Source organism: Thalassophryne amazonica, chromosome 10 (assembly GCF_902500255.1).
Source record: "Thalassophryne amazonica chromosome 10, fThaAma1.1, whole genome shotgun sequence".
NCBI lineage: Eukaryota > Metazoa > Chordata > Actinopteri > Batrachoidiformes > Batrachoididae > Thalassophryne > Thalassophryne amazonica.
This window is the reverse complement of record NC_047112.1, coordinates 15,061,375-15,076,562: the sequence shown is the minus strand read 5'-3', so window position 1 is coordinate 15,076,562 and position 15,188 is coordinate 15,061,375. Positions and strand designations below refer to the sequence as shown.

Sequence of the window (15,188 nt, the reverse complement as noted above, 5' to 3'; positions counted from 1 at the left end):
TCAATCTGAAAAATTTCAACACTTACAGCAAGCCAAGAACCCGTGCTCTCCAACAGTATGCTATATGTTGCATATATTATGGTAAAGTGCTTTCGGTGACTTTTGAAACGAGGGAAAGTATGAAAAAGAGTGCAAAATGGCATAAAAGTACAGAGACAGACAGCAAACATAAATGTAGTAATTTTTGAGGAAAAGGCAGGGTGTTAGTGTCATTTGTGAAGGTGTGTGTGCGTGTTTGTGTGGGTGTGCAGTTCAAGTGTGACGCACAGCACTGTTCGCAAGCCCCGCCCTTCTTTTTTTTCCCCTGCACGGGAGCCACCCATCCTCTGCGCTCCGGGACCTCCCACTTTACAAATTAAGCACTGGCTTCAGACAACAAACACTTAAAACGAACATAAACTTCAGATCCTTCAATGCTTTATTGATACATTCTGGCTCTTTAATTACAGGAAAAATACATTGCAATCAATTTGAATAACCTAATACTGTAATACCAACATTGGATTAGTAGTACTACTAATCGTACTAAGGCAGAAACGTTAAGTCAAAATGAAAATGAGATCAAATATGGCACAAGAACATCAACATGAAGCAGCACAAAGACAGAAAAATACCTCAACAACATGCAAGTCAGATCTTCAATTTGTGAAGTGACAAAAACAACTGAAAAACGCTAATACCTTGCCAAAATGTACTCAAAATGATCAGAGTACTACATCAGATGTAATAGCTACTTAAAAACAGTAACTATGTTCTTATTCTCTGGGTTTCAACATCCAAATGGTGACAGTCAAGATGCTTCATGCTACAACATTTAGAAGAGCATTTTATTACATTTTCCAGCAGCTACTGTCCACCTTAAATCCACCACAAGCAGACTTTGGCATTTCCTGCACACCGTAGAACCGAGAACTATTCTGTCCCATTAACTCGTCACTTATCTTAAAGTAGATTTGTAGCACGGTCTTTTCATTTTTTTCCCTGGAAGGCCACACCTAGCCCCGACCTGGTGGTGGAATCGTCACACTCAGCACTTACTTTTTCTGTTTGACTGCTTTTTCTTTCTGAAACTGGGCAATCTGATTAAAAATATCCAGCAGGTTAGCAGGAAGGTCTTTTTTAGGCCGAACTGATGAGGAGGCCACGTCGCTCACGTTATTCTGAGTCGCCTGACTTTGGGATCTTGATCTATTTCCTCCCTCTGACCTGCTCCCACCTCTGCTCTCATCAACTCCACTGTCCCTCTGGTTTTCCTCCTCTCTGGTTTCCTCCCCTCCTCTGTTCTCATACCTACCGTCTAAGGAGCTTCTCTTTAACGAGGTGCTGTCATTTCTTGTCCTTATGTGGAGGAATCTGGAGACGGAACCAGAGTTCCTTTCTGAACTGGTTCTCAGTGACTCCTGGCTCTGAGACGTCTGCAGATACTCAGACTGGAAATGAGATTTCCGTGAGTACTCGGAGTCTGCAGAAGATGAGGAAACTTCTCGTCTCCTGCTCTCATCTAAGGTACTTCTCCTGGCAGACTCGCTGCTTCTCCTGTCTCGCCTCTTGTCCTCCGCCCCTCTCTCCCTGCTCCTGTTCCTCCTCTCCTCTCTGTCTGGACTTCTGCACTTACCTTCTTTCTTCCGTCTGCGCCTCATCTCCTCACTGTCCCTGTTCTTTCGTCCCCTGTGGGAGGAGTCAGAGCTTTCCTCCTCTGAGGTTGCTGACAGAGAGTACACCCGACTCATCTTTCTGTCTCCTGAAACCTCCTCCTTCCTTCTCTCCTCTACCTCCTCCTCCTGGTCTCCAAAACACGGGCCTCCCTTCAGGTTGAGAAAGGTAGCAGAGGTGTTGGGAGGTACAGGATATTCCTCAACCTCATCTTCCTCTATCTTCTTCCTCACGCTCTCTCTGTTACCCTCCTCACTCCTCCTGTTCTGCCTCGAGAAGACCTTGCGATGGTGCTTACTTCCCCGCTCAGACCTCTTCTTCCTCCGTTTTTTTCTCTTTTTTGACCTCTTGCAGGAAGATGATGATGAAGACGAAGAGCTTGTAGTGGAAGTGGAAGAAGAAGAGGAAGAGGAGGAGGAGGAGGAGGAAGAAGTAGATCGCTTTCGTTTTCTCTTCATCCTGCACAAAATATGTTATTTATGCAGCAAGAATCTACGACAATATTAAGTGAAATGCTCCTGTGCGATTATACTAACTTTATTAGGGATGTAACGATACGGCTCACGATTCAATACAATTCTGAGTTGATATGATTTTCTCTTTTTTTTTCAAAAAAATGCAGACAAATTATGACTGAACTGTAAACTGCAAAAAAAAACAAAAAAAAAAACAGGAGTCCTCCATAAAAGGAAGTGAAATCTGTTTCATCTTGAATAACAAATAAAAATTGGATTCTTAAAACAAATCCCACATCAAAATAACTAAATAAAAATCTGCTGCCAAGTTGCAGACTTAAGAAATAAAAATTTTTTGTCACAGCAGCTTCATGTTTAAAGCTGTGTGGCTTTTCAAATTTCACAAAATTAATAAAATTTAGTTTCCACTGAAATCCAAGTATTATGTCAGTTTATTTGTATAACGTAAAATTACAGCTCATTTTATTGAAGAGAACAGAGTTATCGGGGGGGGGGGGGGGGGGTCCATGGCAACTATTGTATTTTCCTTCTAACGGCATCATGCCGAGGAACTGAGGGAGGACGTGCATGTGCACATGTGCGGTTTCAAGATTACCTGTGACGTGACCCACGTGATCACTTTGAGCAGATGGAATCAGTTAATCAGTGAAATCACCTGGTGGAGTGGGTGGTTGCAAAGAAAACCTGCACCCTCTTGTCCCTTTCTGGAATCAGCTTGAGACTTACGACTTAAATCTTTAAAAAGCCACAGGCCGTGCAGCTTTAAATTGCTGATGGCTGAAACTACATTATTTCATTCTTAAACAATAGAAATAGTAACTCTAAGACTCACAATATGCACTATGAGCAGCATTCTACTATTTTGAAAAAAATAACATTCAGAACCTTGAAATCTTTTGAACACAGCAAATGATTTTTATAAAACATTATATAAATATGATTTTTTTTTTTTACCTTACACTGATTAGCTCAGCCCAATACCGCTCAGGAGAAAATGCAGCATTTATTGATTTACACATTTAGATTACATCTTGGAATGTTACATCAGTAAAAGTAAGTCCCTTTGGGCTTCTCCCTTGTTTCACTCTGGGTCGTTGATCTGGCAAGTTTTTTGTTTTGTTTCTTTAAAGTCGGATGCCCGTCCTGACGCCAACTCCACATTACATGAAGAATGGACAGGGCTGGCCTTGAATCAGGAACCTTCCACACTAGAAACTTGTCCACCACCTCTGCATGGAATTTCACATTAGTAATGTTGCAAAACATTGTTTGGGTTATCCAGCTGCACAAGCCTGGAATTTAATGCATCTTTTGCTGAATGCAATGTATTAAAGCTGTGCTCTGCATGCACAGGAAAATCACTAATGCACTGAGGTGAAGTTGTTTTAAAACTAATTTCACCTCAGTCTCTGTGTGTGTATGCTTTTGTGTAGTTGTGTGGACAAATTTTGGTTTTAAACCATCATTTTGAGGACAAGTTGACAGTGTGAAGACATTGGGTTAAGACTTGGTTTTTGGGTTAGGAGGTCAGGGTTGAGGTATATATCTGTGATGGTTAAGATTAAGGGCTATGGAATGTATTATGCCTATGAGTGTCCTCACAATTATAAAGAGACAAACGTGTTTTATTTTGATTTTTAAGTGATTTGAGATGCATCGTTACACCCTTAAACGTTCTGATAATCATCTCTCAGTGTGTCCTATATGCTTATATCAGTGGTGGTTTTACCTTGTACACTTTGCATACAATGACTCAAATAAACTCACCTCTTTTCTTCTTTTAAGAGCTTACGCAATTTCTCGGCGCTGGTCTGGCTGCTCGTAGCTTGCACCTGCTCCTTTGCCAGTGCTTCTTCTCGCAGGCGAATCGATTTCTTTACGGTAATCCGGCAAGGCAGAGCAATGTCACCCAAAGCCCACAGAGACATTTTCATCAAAATCATGCACGCCGTAACAGCAGACATGCAACAAAAAACCCCGAAATGACAACCAAACATTCATTTGTTTGGTCATTCGTATTGGTGCAAGAAAGTGTGAGAAGGAAAAAGGAAGTCGGCAATTGGAGATGAAATGAATGGATGAACATAATGACCACAAATCAAAAGATGTGGAGATGAAGAAAGCCCATGATGGAAAGATGCAGAAGGTTTACAGCAAACATTGTTACCACAGAAGAAGCAGTACCATCCAAGAGCAAGGCAAGTCAGTGAGCGAGGACAGACACGGGTGCAGGCACAAACACGCAGACACACAGCATTTGTTCCCCAAAGACACAGAGGGTTTCAACGTTACCGTGTGTGGACCGGAGACACAAACCAGAGCCCAGTAGAAGAGTCATCGTTTTGCAGTTCGTTGTCGCCCCGCAACAGGCAGGTGACAAGGCCGGTGCAGTCAGAAGGTCAAAGGGTAGCGTCCCAGCGTCGCAGACACACACATACCAAAACAATTCATCAGTATTACAACCATTATGTCTGCTGAAGGCGTGTGTAAAGAGATGATGGAATCACAACAACATGGAGCATCTGGAGTACACTATATGATACTGTCAAGAGAACATCGTCACATTCCCTTACAGCCGTGAAACTGTAACCTTAAAACAGGATACTGAACTTGGAACATGAATGTGCAGATAACAGCCCAGCATAGAAATCACATAAGGCAGATCAGCAAACTCAAGATGATTGGGGGGGGGGCTGTCGATTCACTGTCTGAAATCCACTTTGTTCAGTCACAGACATTTTGGCATATCTCAAACTGAGTCTGCATTTCAATCAGAAATCATCATGCGCCTCTCCCTTTCATATTTCACTCGATGATACATTCGGGAGTTAAAAAAAAGTGATATATCTGCCGAAATATACTATATATATATATATATATATATATATATATATATATATATATATATATATATATATTCTAAATGACTATAAATGTAACCAACAGCCAATCAACATACGTCAGTCTGCCTTCACTCGAATCTGCAGTCACCGTGTCGCATTGATCAGCATTTGCATAAAATTGACGTCTCGTCTACTTTAACCCCGACTAGCTGGAGGCATAGTGACCACTTGTCTCTTTTGCTGTAAAAGGCCCACCCAGACTTCATCTCTGTATCTTGTAGACAGATAATGTGACCAGGGGGTGATGGGGTCACAGGCATCCTTGACAGTATTGCAAATATTGCCGTTGGTGCACCCTCTACCAGACAAACTAGTTAATGACACATTTCCAACAGCCAATGTGTTTTCATTACAGTAAAAATAATGGTAATACAGATATGTTCACGCAAGGCTCATATCTCCGAATAATATCAGCCAACCCATATATCGGTCAGGCTCGAATTGTAACAATGCAATTTTTTTTTAAGTATCAAAAATACTGAAATCAAACAGGATTAAATGTTGAGAAAATTTTACATTGCACAGACTTGTTGCTAATAAATAATCTTAATTTTAATCATTGAAATGTTGCAATCATTTCATGATGTGGGTGATGTGCCTGCTTGATTAGCTCACCTGTATGGTGTCGGTGATCTTGGCGAGGGCTTCTTGTGCCTCAGTGTTTGCGTCATCGAGAGACAAAGCTCTCCTGTACAGTCCCTCTGCTGTTACCAGTTTCTCCTGTTCCTCCAGTCTAGATCACACACACAAAATCACAACATCATTAATTCTAATTAATTAGCAGGGGTGGTGGACAAGTGGTTAGCACACTTGGTTTCAGTGCAGAAGGTTCCCGGTTCAAACCCCACCACTGCCACATTTCTCCATGTAATGTGAAGCTGCATCAGGAAGGGCATCCTGTGTAAAACTTGTGCTAAATCAACATGGAGATCCACCTCGGATTTGCTGTGGCGAACCTGTGTGCAAACAAGGGAGCAGCTGAAGGGACTTACTTTAATTTTCCTGTGTAATGAGAGCACACTGTCCAGGTGTCGCTGTGTCATCTGTCTCATGGTGACATTTTTGTCATTCAATCGTATAATCTACAACACAGCATGCCAAACTCTGGAATGATCACACCCTCATGGGGATTTTGTAAACTCTCTCACACAAGGAACTAAAACACACCTGCGCTCAATGAGATTTCCAGAGCGAGTCCTTGCGTGACCCTGGGCAGGATGACTGAAGCCCAAACACAACCTCAGAGTTATAGCTAACAGCCTAATGGCTAATGGCTTGGATGCTGCTGTTAAAAATTATGACTGTCGTGGGAGTTGTATGTAATATATCTGGGATTACAGGTTACATATTATTATATTTATTCCAGCAATGACTGGAAAATGCATTAATATAATGTCTTGGAATATTAATGGAAGTGGAAATCCTGCAAAGACGCGTAAAGTATGGGCTTATTTAAAATCAAATCAGGCAGACATAGTATTCTTACAAGAGACTCATTTGAATAAAGGGGAAGAGTCCAAATTTAAAACAGAATGGGCTGGTCATATATTTCATAGCTCATATTCAAGTGCTCGCAATGGAATCATGATTCTAATTAGAAGAAATATTCACTTTAAATTGGTTAAAGAGTCCAAGGACACAGAGGGAAGAGTTATATGTGTTCAGGCATTGATAGAGGGCATAATGATGACACTGTGCAATATCTATGCACCAAATAAGGAGGATCCCCAATTTTTCCATGATATAAATATAATTTTGGGGGAGATGGAGGGACAAATTATACTAGCTGGGGATTTTAATGAAGTTTTGGACCTCTGCCTTGACCGAAGTAAATATAAGGTGTCGCTTAGTAATAAGGGCAGAGAGGCAGTTTTTATGATGACAGAGGATATGGGTTTGACAGATGCATGGAGGCTCATTAATCCATGTAAAAGAGAGTATACATTTTACTCTCATTGTCACAAGTCATTCTCAAGATTGGATATGTTTTTGGTTTCAAACTCCCTACTAAATTGTGTAGCAAGTTGCTCTATTAAAACTATTGCGCTCACTGACCATGCAGCTGTGGAACTCTTGTCTGGAACTGGGAGTCGAGGAGAGGGGGGGTTCTAGATGGAGAATGAACGTCTCACTATTTCAGGACAAGTATTTTAAGGTGGCGCTAGGTGAGGACCTCAAACACTTTTTTGAAACAAATACAGGTAGTACAAAATACATTGACAGTGTGTGGGAGGCGTCAAAAGCTTACGTTAGGGGGAAGCTGATCGCACATGGCTCAAAAAGAAAAAGGAAAGCCTGCACAGAATCAAAGAATTAGAAAAAGAAATCAAAATTAAGGAAATTAAATTAGCTGAACAATATACTGAACCACTCTATTGTGAAATTTGTGAATTGAAATTTCAATTGAATGAAATTTACAATAAAAAAGTAGCATATTCTTTGTTCCGCATGAAAACCACATTCTATGAAGGGGGAGAAAAGACTGGTAAAATATTGGCAAGAGAAGTTAAGAAGCAGGATTTTTCTAACGCTATCCCTGCCATTAAAAGGGGAAACAATTTGGCCACATCGGTCTCTGAAATAAACAAGGTATTTCAAGATTATTATAGAAAACTATATACAGCCACAGTTTCTGGAACTGCGAGTCAAATAGAAGCTGAACTCTTCCTCTCCAAACTTACTTTACCTAAACTGCTTCAGGAACATGTGGATCTGCTAGAGGGCTCAATAACTGAAGAAGAAATTAGAAAAGCAATTTCTCTGATGAAAACGGGGAAATCGCCAGGTTATGACGGCCTCCCTGCGGAGTATTCTAAAATGTATACTGATACTCTTGTACCTGTGTTACAAAAAGTGTATAAGGAGGCCTTTGAGAGGGGACAGATACCTGCTACATTTAATGAGGCATTGATATCTCTGATACCAAAGAAGGATAAGGATAATACAGAGCCATCAAACTATAGGCCGATTAGTTTGCTGAATACAGACTTTAAAATTCTCGCTAAGATACTGGCCTCACGTCTACAACAAGTTCTAGGCACCATCATACACCAAAATCAGACAGGCTTTATGAAATCTCGATCTTCTTCGGACAACATCCGTAAATTACTGCACTTGATATGGTTAAGCCAGTCAAAAAATTTACCTATAGCAGCCTTCTCCCTGGATGCAGAGAAGGCTTTTGACAAAGCTGAATGGCCCTTTCTCTTTTCGGCTTTGTCAAAGTTCGGCTTTGGGCCATGTTTTATAAATTGGGTGAAATGTATAAGGAACCAAAGGTTGCAGTAATATCCAATGGTACTACCTCTTCCTTCTTTGAATTATCACGTGGGGCCCGCCAAGGCGGCTCATTGAGCCCCCTCTTGTTCTTCATATTTATAGAAACTTTAGCTGTGAGCATCAGAGCAAATGAGAATATTAAGGGTGTGTTTTGTGAGCAACAGGAAAACAAGTTGCTTCTCTACGCTGACGATATTTTAGCTATCATCGCTGAACCTCTTTCTTCCTTACCATATCTGATGAGTACCATAGAGTCTTTCTCAAGGGTATCGGGATATACAGTTAATTGGGACAAGTCCGAGGCAATGCCTTTGTCTTTCGTCTGTCACCTATACATGGTAGAGAGATTTAATTTTATATGGGTACCAAAGGGAATGAAGTATTTAGGAATCAAACTTTGTCAAAATATGGAGGACATGCCTCAGTTTAACTTTGATCCAGTGTTGCTTAAAATTAGGACAAATTTAGAAAAATAGGAAAAACTACCAATTTCACTCTGGGGTAAGATCAATATAATTAAAATGATTATAGCCCCTCAGTTCAACTATGTATTAATGATGCTGCCCACTGTAATACCATTGACTATCTTTAAACAGTATACAAACTTACTTAAACAGTTTTTATGGGAGGGTAAAAAAGCCAGAATTAAAATGACCAAATTGTATGCACCAAGGGAGAAGGGTGGCCTAGGACTGCCCGACCCAATTTTATACTACTTATCATTTGAAATGGTCAAACTAGTGAAATACTGGGAGCAGACTGGGGGAGGACTAGATTGGATGAAGTTGGAGGCTGATATCTGCACTCCTTATGAGCCAAAACATAAATTATCGCAAAAAAAAAAAAATGACTCCACAGGCCCAGTTCTTATACATTCTGGTCAGGTTTGGCTGAAAGTACATAAAATAATTAAACAATCCCATTTTGTTCAAAAATATGCATCACTTTGGAACAATCCTTCTGTTTGTATTGATAAGAAACCTGTGTTTTTGGGAAAGTGGCATTCCTGTGGCATTCACACCATCGGAGATTTATACAGAGATGGGCACTTCATGTCCTATGCCGAACGTCTTCACAATTTTAAACTGGAAGGGAAGTAAAATTTTTGGAAATATCTACAAATGAGACATTGTGTGACATCCAAATTTAAAGAGGGTGGTGAGAATCTCATTCTAGATTTTATTAAGTTGCCACGGGAACGTCACACTGCCTTTTACATGCTGCTGAATAATGATAGAAGTGGTGATTCTTCAAATATCAAAATGCTATGGCAGAGGGATCTTGACATGGAAATCTCACAAGACAAATGGTTAGATATCATGTCAAAAAATGGTAAATATGTGAAGGAAGCCAGAAGTAAATGCATACAGTATAAACTTTTAAATAGGTACTATCACACTCCGTCTAGGCTATATAGCATGTAACTTATGCCTGATAATCTTTGTTGAAAATGTAAAATTGAAGTTGGGACGTTTATACATTGCTTTTGGGAATGTTCTGCTGTTTCTCCATTTTGGACTAAAATCATTGCTATTCTGAAAAGGTGGTGCGGATCGGAGGTGCCTTTAACACCAGAACTGTGCTTACTAGGAGACAAGACGCAAGTTCCCAACATCCCCAAGGCTGCTTTCTCTGTGCTCATGGTTGGACTTGTAACAGCATCAAGAATAATTTTGAGACACTGGAGGACTGCCACTCATCCCAAATTGAAAGATTGGTTAACAGCAATGGCAGAAACTGCTTCTTATGAGACTATGCTTAACAGACTGAGAGACAACACAGAGGACAAGGACACAGATTGGGACAACTTTTGGAATCATTTAAAATCGCAGGACACTACAGGTAACATTTAAATAGTAACTGGACTTCAGGTAAAGGTCAGGATCTTCATGTATGAGATTGAAATTCAAAGATGTTATAAACCTGTCCCATGTAACACTGTGAAATAGGGGAGGAGGGAGGGACATGCGCCAGCCAATTTTTTATTTTTATTTTGTTTTTATTATTATCATTATTTTATTTTTTATCCTGTACATTGTTGTACATTTTTGTGTATCTTTGCTAAGTTAAAAATCAATAAAAACTTAAATTACAAAAAAAAAAAAAATTATGACCGTCTTATTTCCTATGAAAATGAGGATTAAGTGGGCTTAACTGTGAAATGCTGAGCCTTTCCTCCCACATTTAAAGACAAGCAGGTTAGGTGAATTAGAAACTTTATAATTGTCCAGGTTTCCCTTGCAAAAGAGATCTCGATCTCAATGGGACTAACCTGGTTAAATAAAGATTAAATTAAATTAAAGATACTGATAGCTGCTGTAAGTGGTATCCTTTACATAGGACGGCAGCAGTGGCGAGTCTGTCATGCTTCTGAACATGAGCCTGATCCACAGAGGTGATGTGAAGACACTTTTCTGTGTAACTGTTTCAGAGGCCCTTGTGCATGTTGTTGGTGGCGTCAGCTAAATCTGAAGAAAAAAATACATCACTGGATAATTAACCCCTTTCAGTGTAATTTTTATGACTAGAAAACAACTGAGCCATGAAAAATAAAAACTAATTTTCTTCTTCTTTTTTTTTTACCATTGCGAGGACTGAAAAAAGTCACATGACTGTTGTCCTGTTCTCACTTTATCCACCTCTGACTGTACTGGAGCTCAACACTGAGCTCTGAGAGTCAATCTCTGGATTATACAACCCCGCACATGCACACATAATCCAAACTGAATGTGTACGTACACAAACATGGAAAAAGGACTAATTTAATATTTAGCTCATTTTGCCTTCCATGGAGACAGGTTTTTAGTTATTTAGTGCTACATGTTGTCGTCATAACAGTAATTGGGGCTCAGATTACTTGACTGACGTGACGTGTGCTTTCGGTGACAGTCTGGCTGCATGTCCGCTTGTGCTGAACTGACACCAGAGCTTTCAAAAGCCCAGAATGAACCACCAGCCGAGGAAAAGTAGAAGACAAAGCTCTACGTCTGACCTTCACTCAAACTTCTAACGCACAAAGCATTCGGATAAACTCTGCTGACATCAGCTGACACGGAACTCATTTTGCAATTTATAACAGGGCTTTATAAAATTAGCTTTATTCACAAAAACCACATCACACAGCCCCAATCATTGTGCCCGTTGGCTGCGGTATTAAAATGATTGTTTTTTTCCTGAGTTCAAGTCCAACTCATGTCACTCCGGACAATCTGCTACTCATGTCTCAGTCGACAATCTGTTGTTGCCACAGTGAAAACACCGTAGTCTTTGCGCACCGTTGGGTAGTCACAAGGTGCTCTGTGAGGTGTTTTTGCATGAACTGTGTGGTATTTGTGCGTCTTCCGGGCTTGCCAACTCTTTTGCAGAAATCGGGTACAGCGTCATACTTCACGACGACAGTTGTGATCATAGCAGTTTTGGAGAGGACACGGAGCAGACCTTGCAAGATCCCAACTGCAGCTGAGTCTCTTTGGCATCATGCAGCGTTCAACCCAATTTTATGACTGCACAAGGACGTCTGGACAGACCCTGTCCCCGGGTAAAGGGGGTTTTGCATACAAAATTAATGAAAAAAATTCACTCGATGGAAATACTGGAGCACAGGCTTCTTCGATCACCCGCTAGGACAATTAACCACACAACAAGCAATATTATGACAGACATTTCTAAAAAAAAAAAAAAATGCTCAGAAAGGATAGACAGTCCACAACACCTAGTAATGGTGACTTGCGATGTTTGCTACTGAATTTGTGAGTCAGAGCTCAACTCAGCAGCACATACTGGCCATCACTCAGAGACCACACCCCTAATTGTGCATAAGGTCCATTAGAAGGGCTCAATGCAAGCTGCCACCGACAGCATGCTGTATAAGGTGGCAAATATGTCTTGTACTCTGGTGTGACTTATATATGCCCCCCCCCAAACAGGAATTTTTGTACAGAGAAAACAACTGAGAAAACCTGACAGAGGCTTTTCAGACAACCATCCTCTGCCAAGACTAAAAAGCCTAAATGGTAAACGGACTGCATTTATAGAGCGCTTTTCCAGCTGCATCAGAAGCTCAAAGCGCTTTACAATGATGCCTCACATTCACCCATTCATATACCAATGTCAGGGTGCTGCCATGCAAGGAGCTCTCTACACACCGGGAGCAACTAAGGGATTAAGGACCTTGCCCAAGGGTCCTTAGTGATTTTCCAGGCTGGCTGGGTTTTGAACCGAGGATGCTCTGGTCTGAAGCCCAACACTTAACCACTAGACCATCAACTCCCCATAAATCTCTGCTTACTGTTTTCCTCGCTCCACCAGTGTCTGGCACAGGTACTTCTTGGCGTTGCGGTGATCTGGACAGCTCTCCAGGGCCAGTTCAAAGTCTGCTATAGCCTTTACGATGCTGTCTTTGTTTGCATAGCTGCCGAAGAACAGGGAAAGAAAGACATCTGTAAATGACAGATGTAAATGCAGTCCATTTACATCTGAGAACACACACAAAACAAACAACTCTGCTCCTGATATCACAACTGATCCAATAATGCAATTTTATCATACTGAAATTTTATATTTGATATTTCAAACTAGGCTTTAAAACAAATTACTTCTTCAGCATCAATGGTGACACTGCTTATACACAAGAAAATTTGCAACAGTGATGTAACAGTGACAGTTGTGTTCAAAATAAGAGCAGCATGTTTTTAAAAAAGTGAGTAAAGCTCAAAATCCTTAGAATGGTAAATAAATGGTAAATGGACTGCATTTCTATACCGCTTTTCCATCTGCATCAGATGCTCAAAGCGCTTTACAGTATTGCCTCACATTCACCCCGATGTCAGGCTGCTGCCATACAAGGCGCTCACTACACACTGAGAGCAACTAGGGGATTAAGGACCTTGCCCAAGGGCCCTTAGTGATTTTCCGGTCAGCCTGGGATTTGAACTGAGGATCCTGTGGTCTGAAGCCCAACGCTTAACCACTAGACCATCACATCCCCTAAATAGCTTTTATTTCCATACACACAAATGCATCTGGAACACTGCACATTCTATTCCAAATTAAAACATCAAGAAAAACTCATCAATTTTTTTTTACTTTACAGAAAGTGAAGAAAAAGGAACATTAGGGTGCTCCAAAAAAAAAAATTCTGTGACCCTTATTACACGCTTACAGGTGGCCCTTATTTGAGTATGAAGGCAGAAAATGTTGTACATGCTGGTTGTTGTGCATTTCTCTCTGAGGGTCTCTGAGGGTTCTCTCTGGGTCGTTCCAGACATTGTTGAATGTAGAAATAGTAAAAACAGTAAGTCCTTTTGGCTGCTCCACTTTTTTTTACGATGTCGGGGTCACCACAGCACATACGAGGTGCATCTGCATATTGAATTGGCATGTTTATACACAGGGTGCCCTTCCTGATGCAACTCCACATTACATAGAGAAATGTGGCAGTGGTGGGGTTTGAACCGGGAACCTTCTGCACTGAAACAAAGCGCACTAATCACTTGGCCACCACCCCCTTTTAGAAGAACAGCATACTTTAAAAAGAACATATAAAGAAGTGCAGAAAAGGATAGGCTGCTCAACTAAAATGATCTCAAATGCTTTAAAATGGAAACAAAAACCAGAAAGATGCAGAAGTAAACGGAAAAACGCCATTCAAATGGATCGAAGAACAACCAGAATGGCAAAAACTCAGCCAATCATGAGCTCCAGGGTGACCAAAGAAAGTGTAAGTTATCTGTGAGTATTGTAACAATTAGAAGACACATATCTGAAGGAAAGCTATGGGCAATAAGCCTTCGCAAAGTCCCATTATTGAAAAAAAAACATCATGTGCTGAAGAGGTAACAGTTTGCCAAAGAACACATTGACTGGCCTGAAGAGAAATGGCCCAACATTTTTTGAACTGATGAAAGCAAGACTGTTCCTTTTGGGTCTAGGGGCTGCAGACAATTTGTCAGACGACCCCAAAAACTGAATTCAAGCCACGGCCCACTGTGAAGACAGTGAAGCACCGTGGAGCAAGCATCATGATATGGGGATGTTTCTCATACTATGGTGTCGGTCCTATTTATCACATACCAGGGATCATGGATCAGTTTGAACACATCAGAATACTTGAAGAAGTCATGTTGCCTTATGCCAAAGAGGAAATGCCCCTGAAATGGGTCTTTCAATAAGACAATGACCCCAAACACACCAGCAAGTGCGCAGCACCTTAGTTCTAGACTAACAAGATCAAAGTTATGGAGTGGCCAGTCCAATCCCTGGACCTTAATCCAATAGAAAACTTGTGGGGTGTCATCAAAGATTCTGTCTCTGAGGCAAAACCAAGAAAAGCAGAGGAACTGTGGAATGTAGTCTAATGGTCCTCGACCGAAATACCTGTTCACAAGTGACAGACGTTGGTCAAGTCAGCAACACAGATGTGAAGCAGTTCTCAGAAACAGTGTTTATACAACTAAATGTTCATTTAGTGATTCACAGGAAAGATAAATCTTCAAACATTTTTCAGTTTATACAGTAAATGATTGAGTTTGTAAAGAAAAAAGTGACGCTGCTATTTTTTTGAACAGCCTAATATTCCTTTTTCTATCTGCAAAGTAATAACAAATGTGACACATTTTTCTTCATGTTTTGATTTGGAATAGAATGTGCAGTGTTTCCAATGCATTTGGATATATGGAAATCAAAGTGATAAGGATTTTGAGTGTTACTCATGTTTTTTAAAACACACTGCTAATATTCTGAACACAACTGTATGACACAAACGCATGAGCATGCAATCTAGTTCAGAAATCGTTGAAGCTGAGGCAAAACATGCACGTAATGCTTTGACAGCTGAGGGACTGTATTTATTTTGTCCTCTATTAATCCACTTAATTTG

The 15,188-nt window shown here is 40.6% G+C and overlaps 1 protein-coding gene across 2 annotated transcripts in view; it reads right to left on the bottom strand.

Moving 5' to 3' along the window:
• Positions 1 to 972: 972 nt before the first annotated feature.
• ttc14 (tetratricopeptide repeat domain 14) overlaps positions 973 to 15,188 on the bottom strand; it is a 28,040-nt gene continuing 13,824 nt past the window's right edge. For both annotated transcript variants that reach the window (XM_034179465.1, XM_034179466.1), the window contains exons 9-12: positions 12,600 to 12,722; positions 5,648 to 5,765; positions 3,897 to 4,003; positions 973 to 2,112 (exon numbers count right to left, since the gene is read on the bottom strand). In XM_034179465.1, coding sequence (XP_034035356.1) covers positions 1,035 to 2,112; positions 3,897 to 4,003; positions 5,648 to 5,765; positions 12,600 to 12,722 — 1,426 coding nt within the window. In that variant the 3' untranslated portion in view covers positions 973 to 1,034. The remainder of the gene's footprint in view (positions 2,113 to 3,896; positions 4,004 to 5,647; positions 5,766 to 12,599; positions 12,723 to 15,188) is intronic.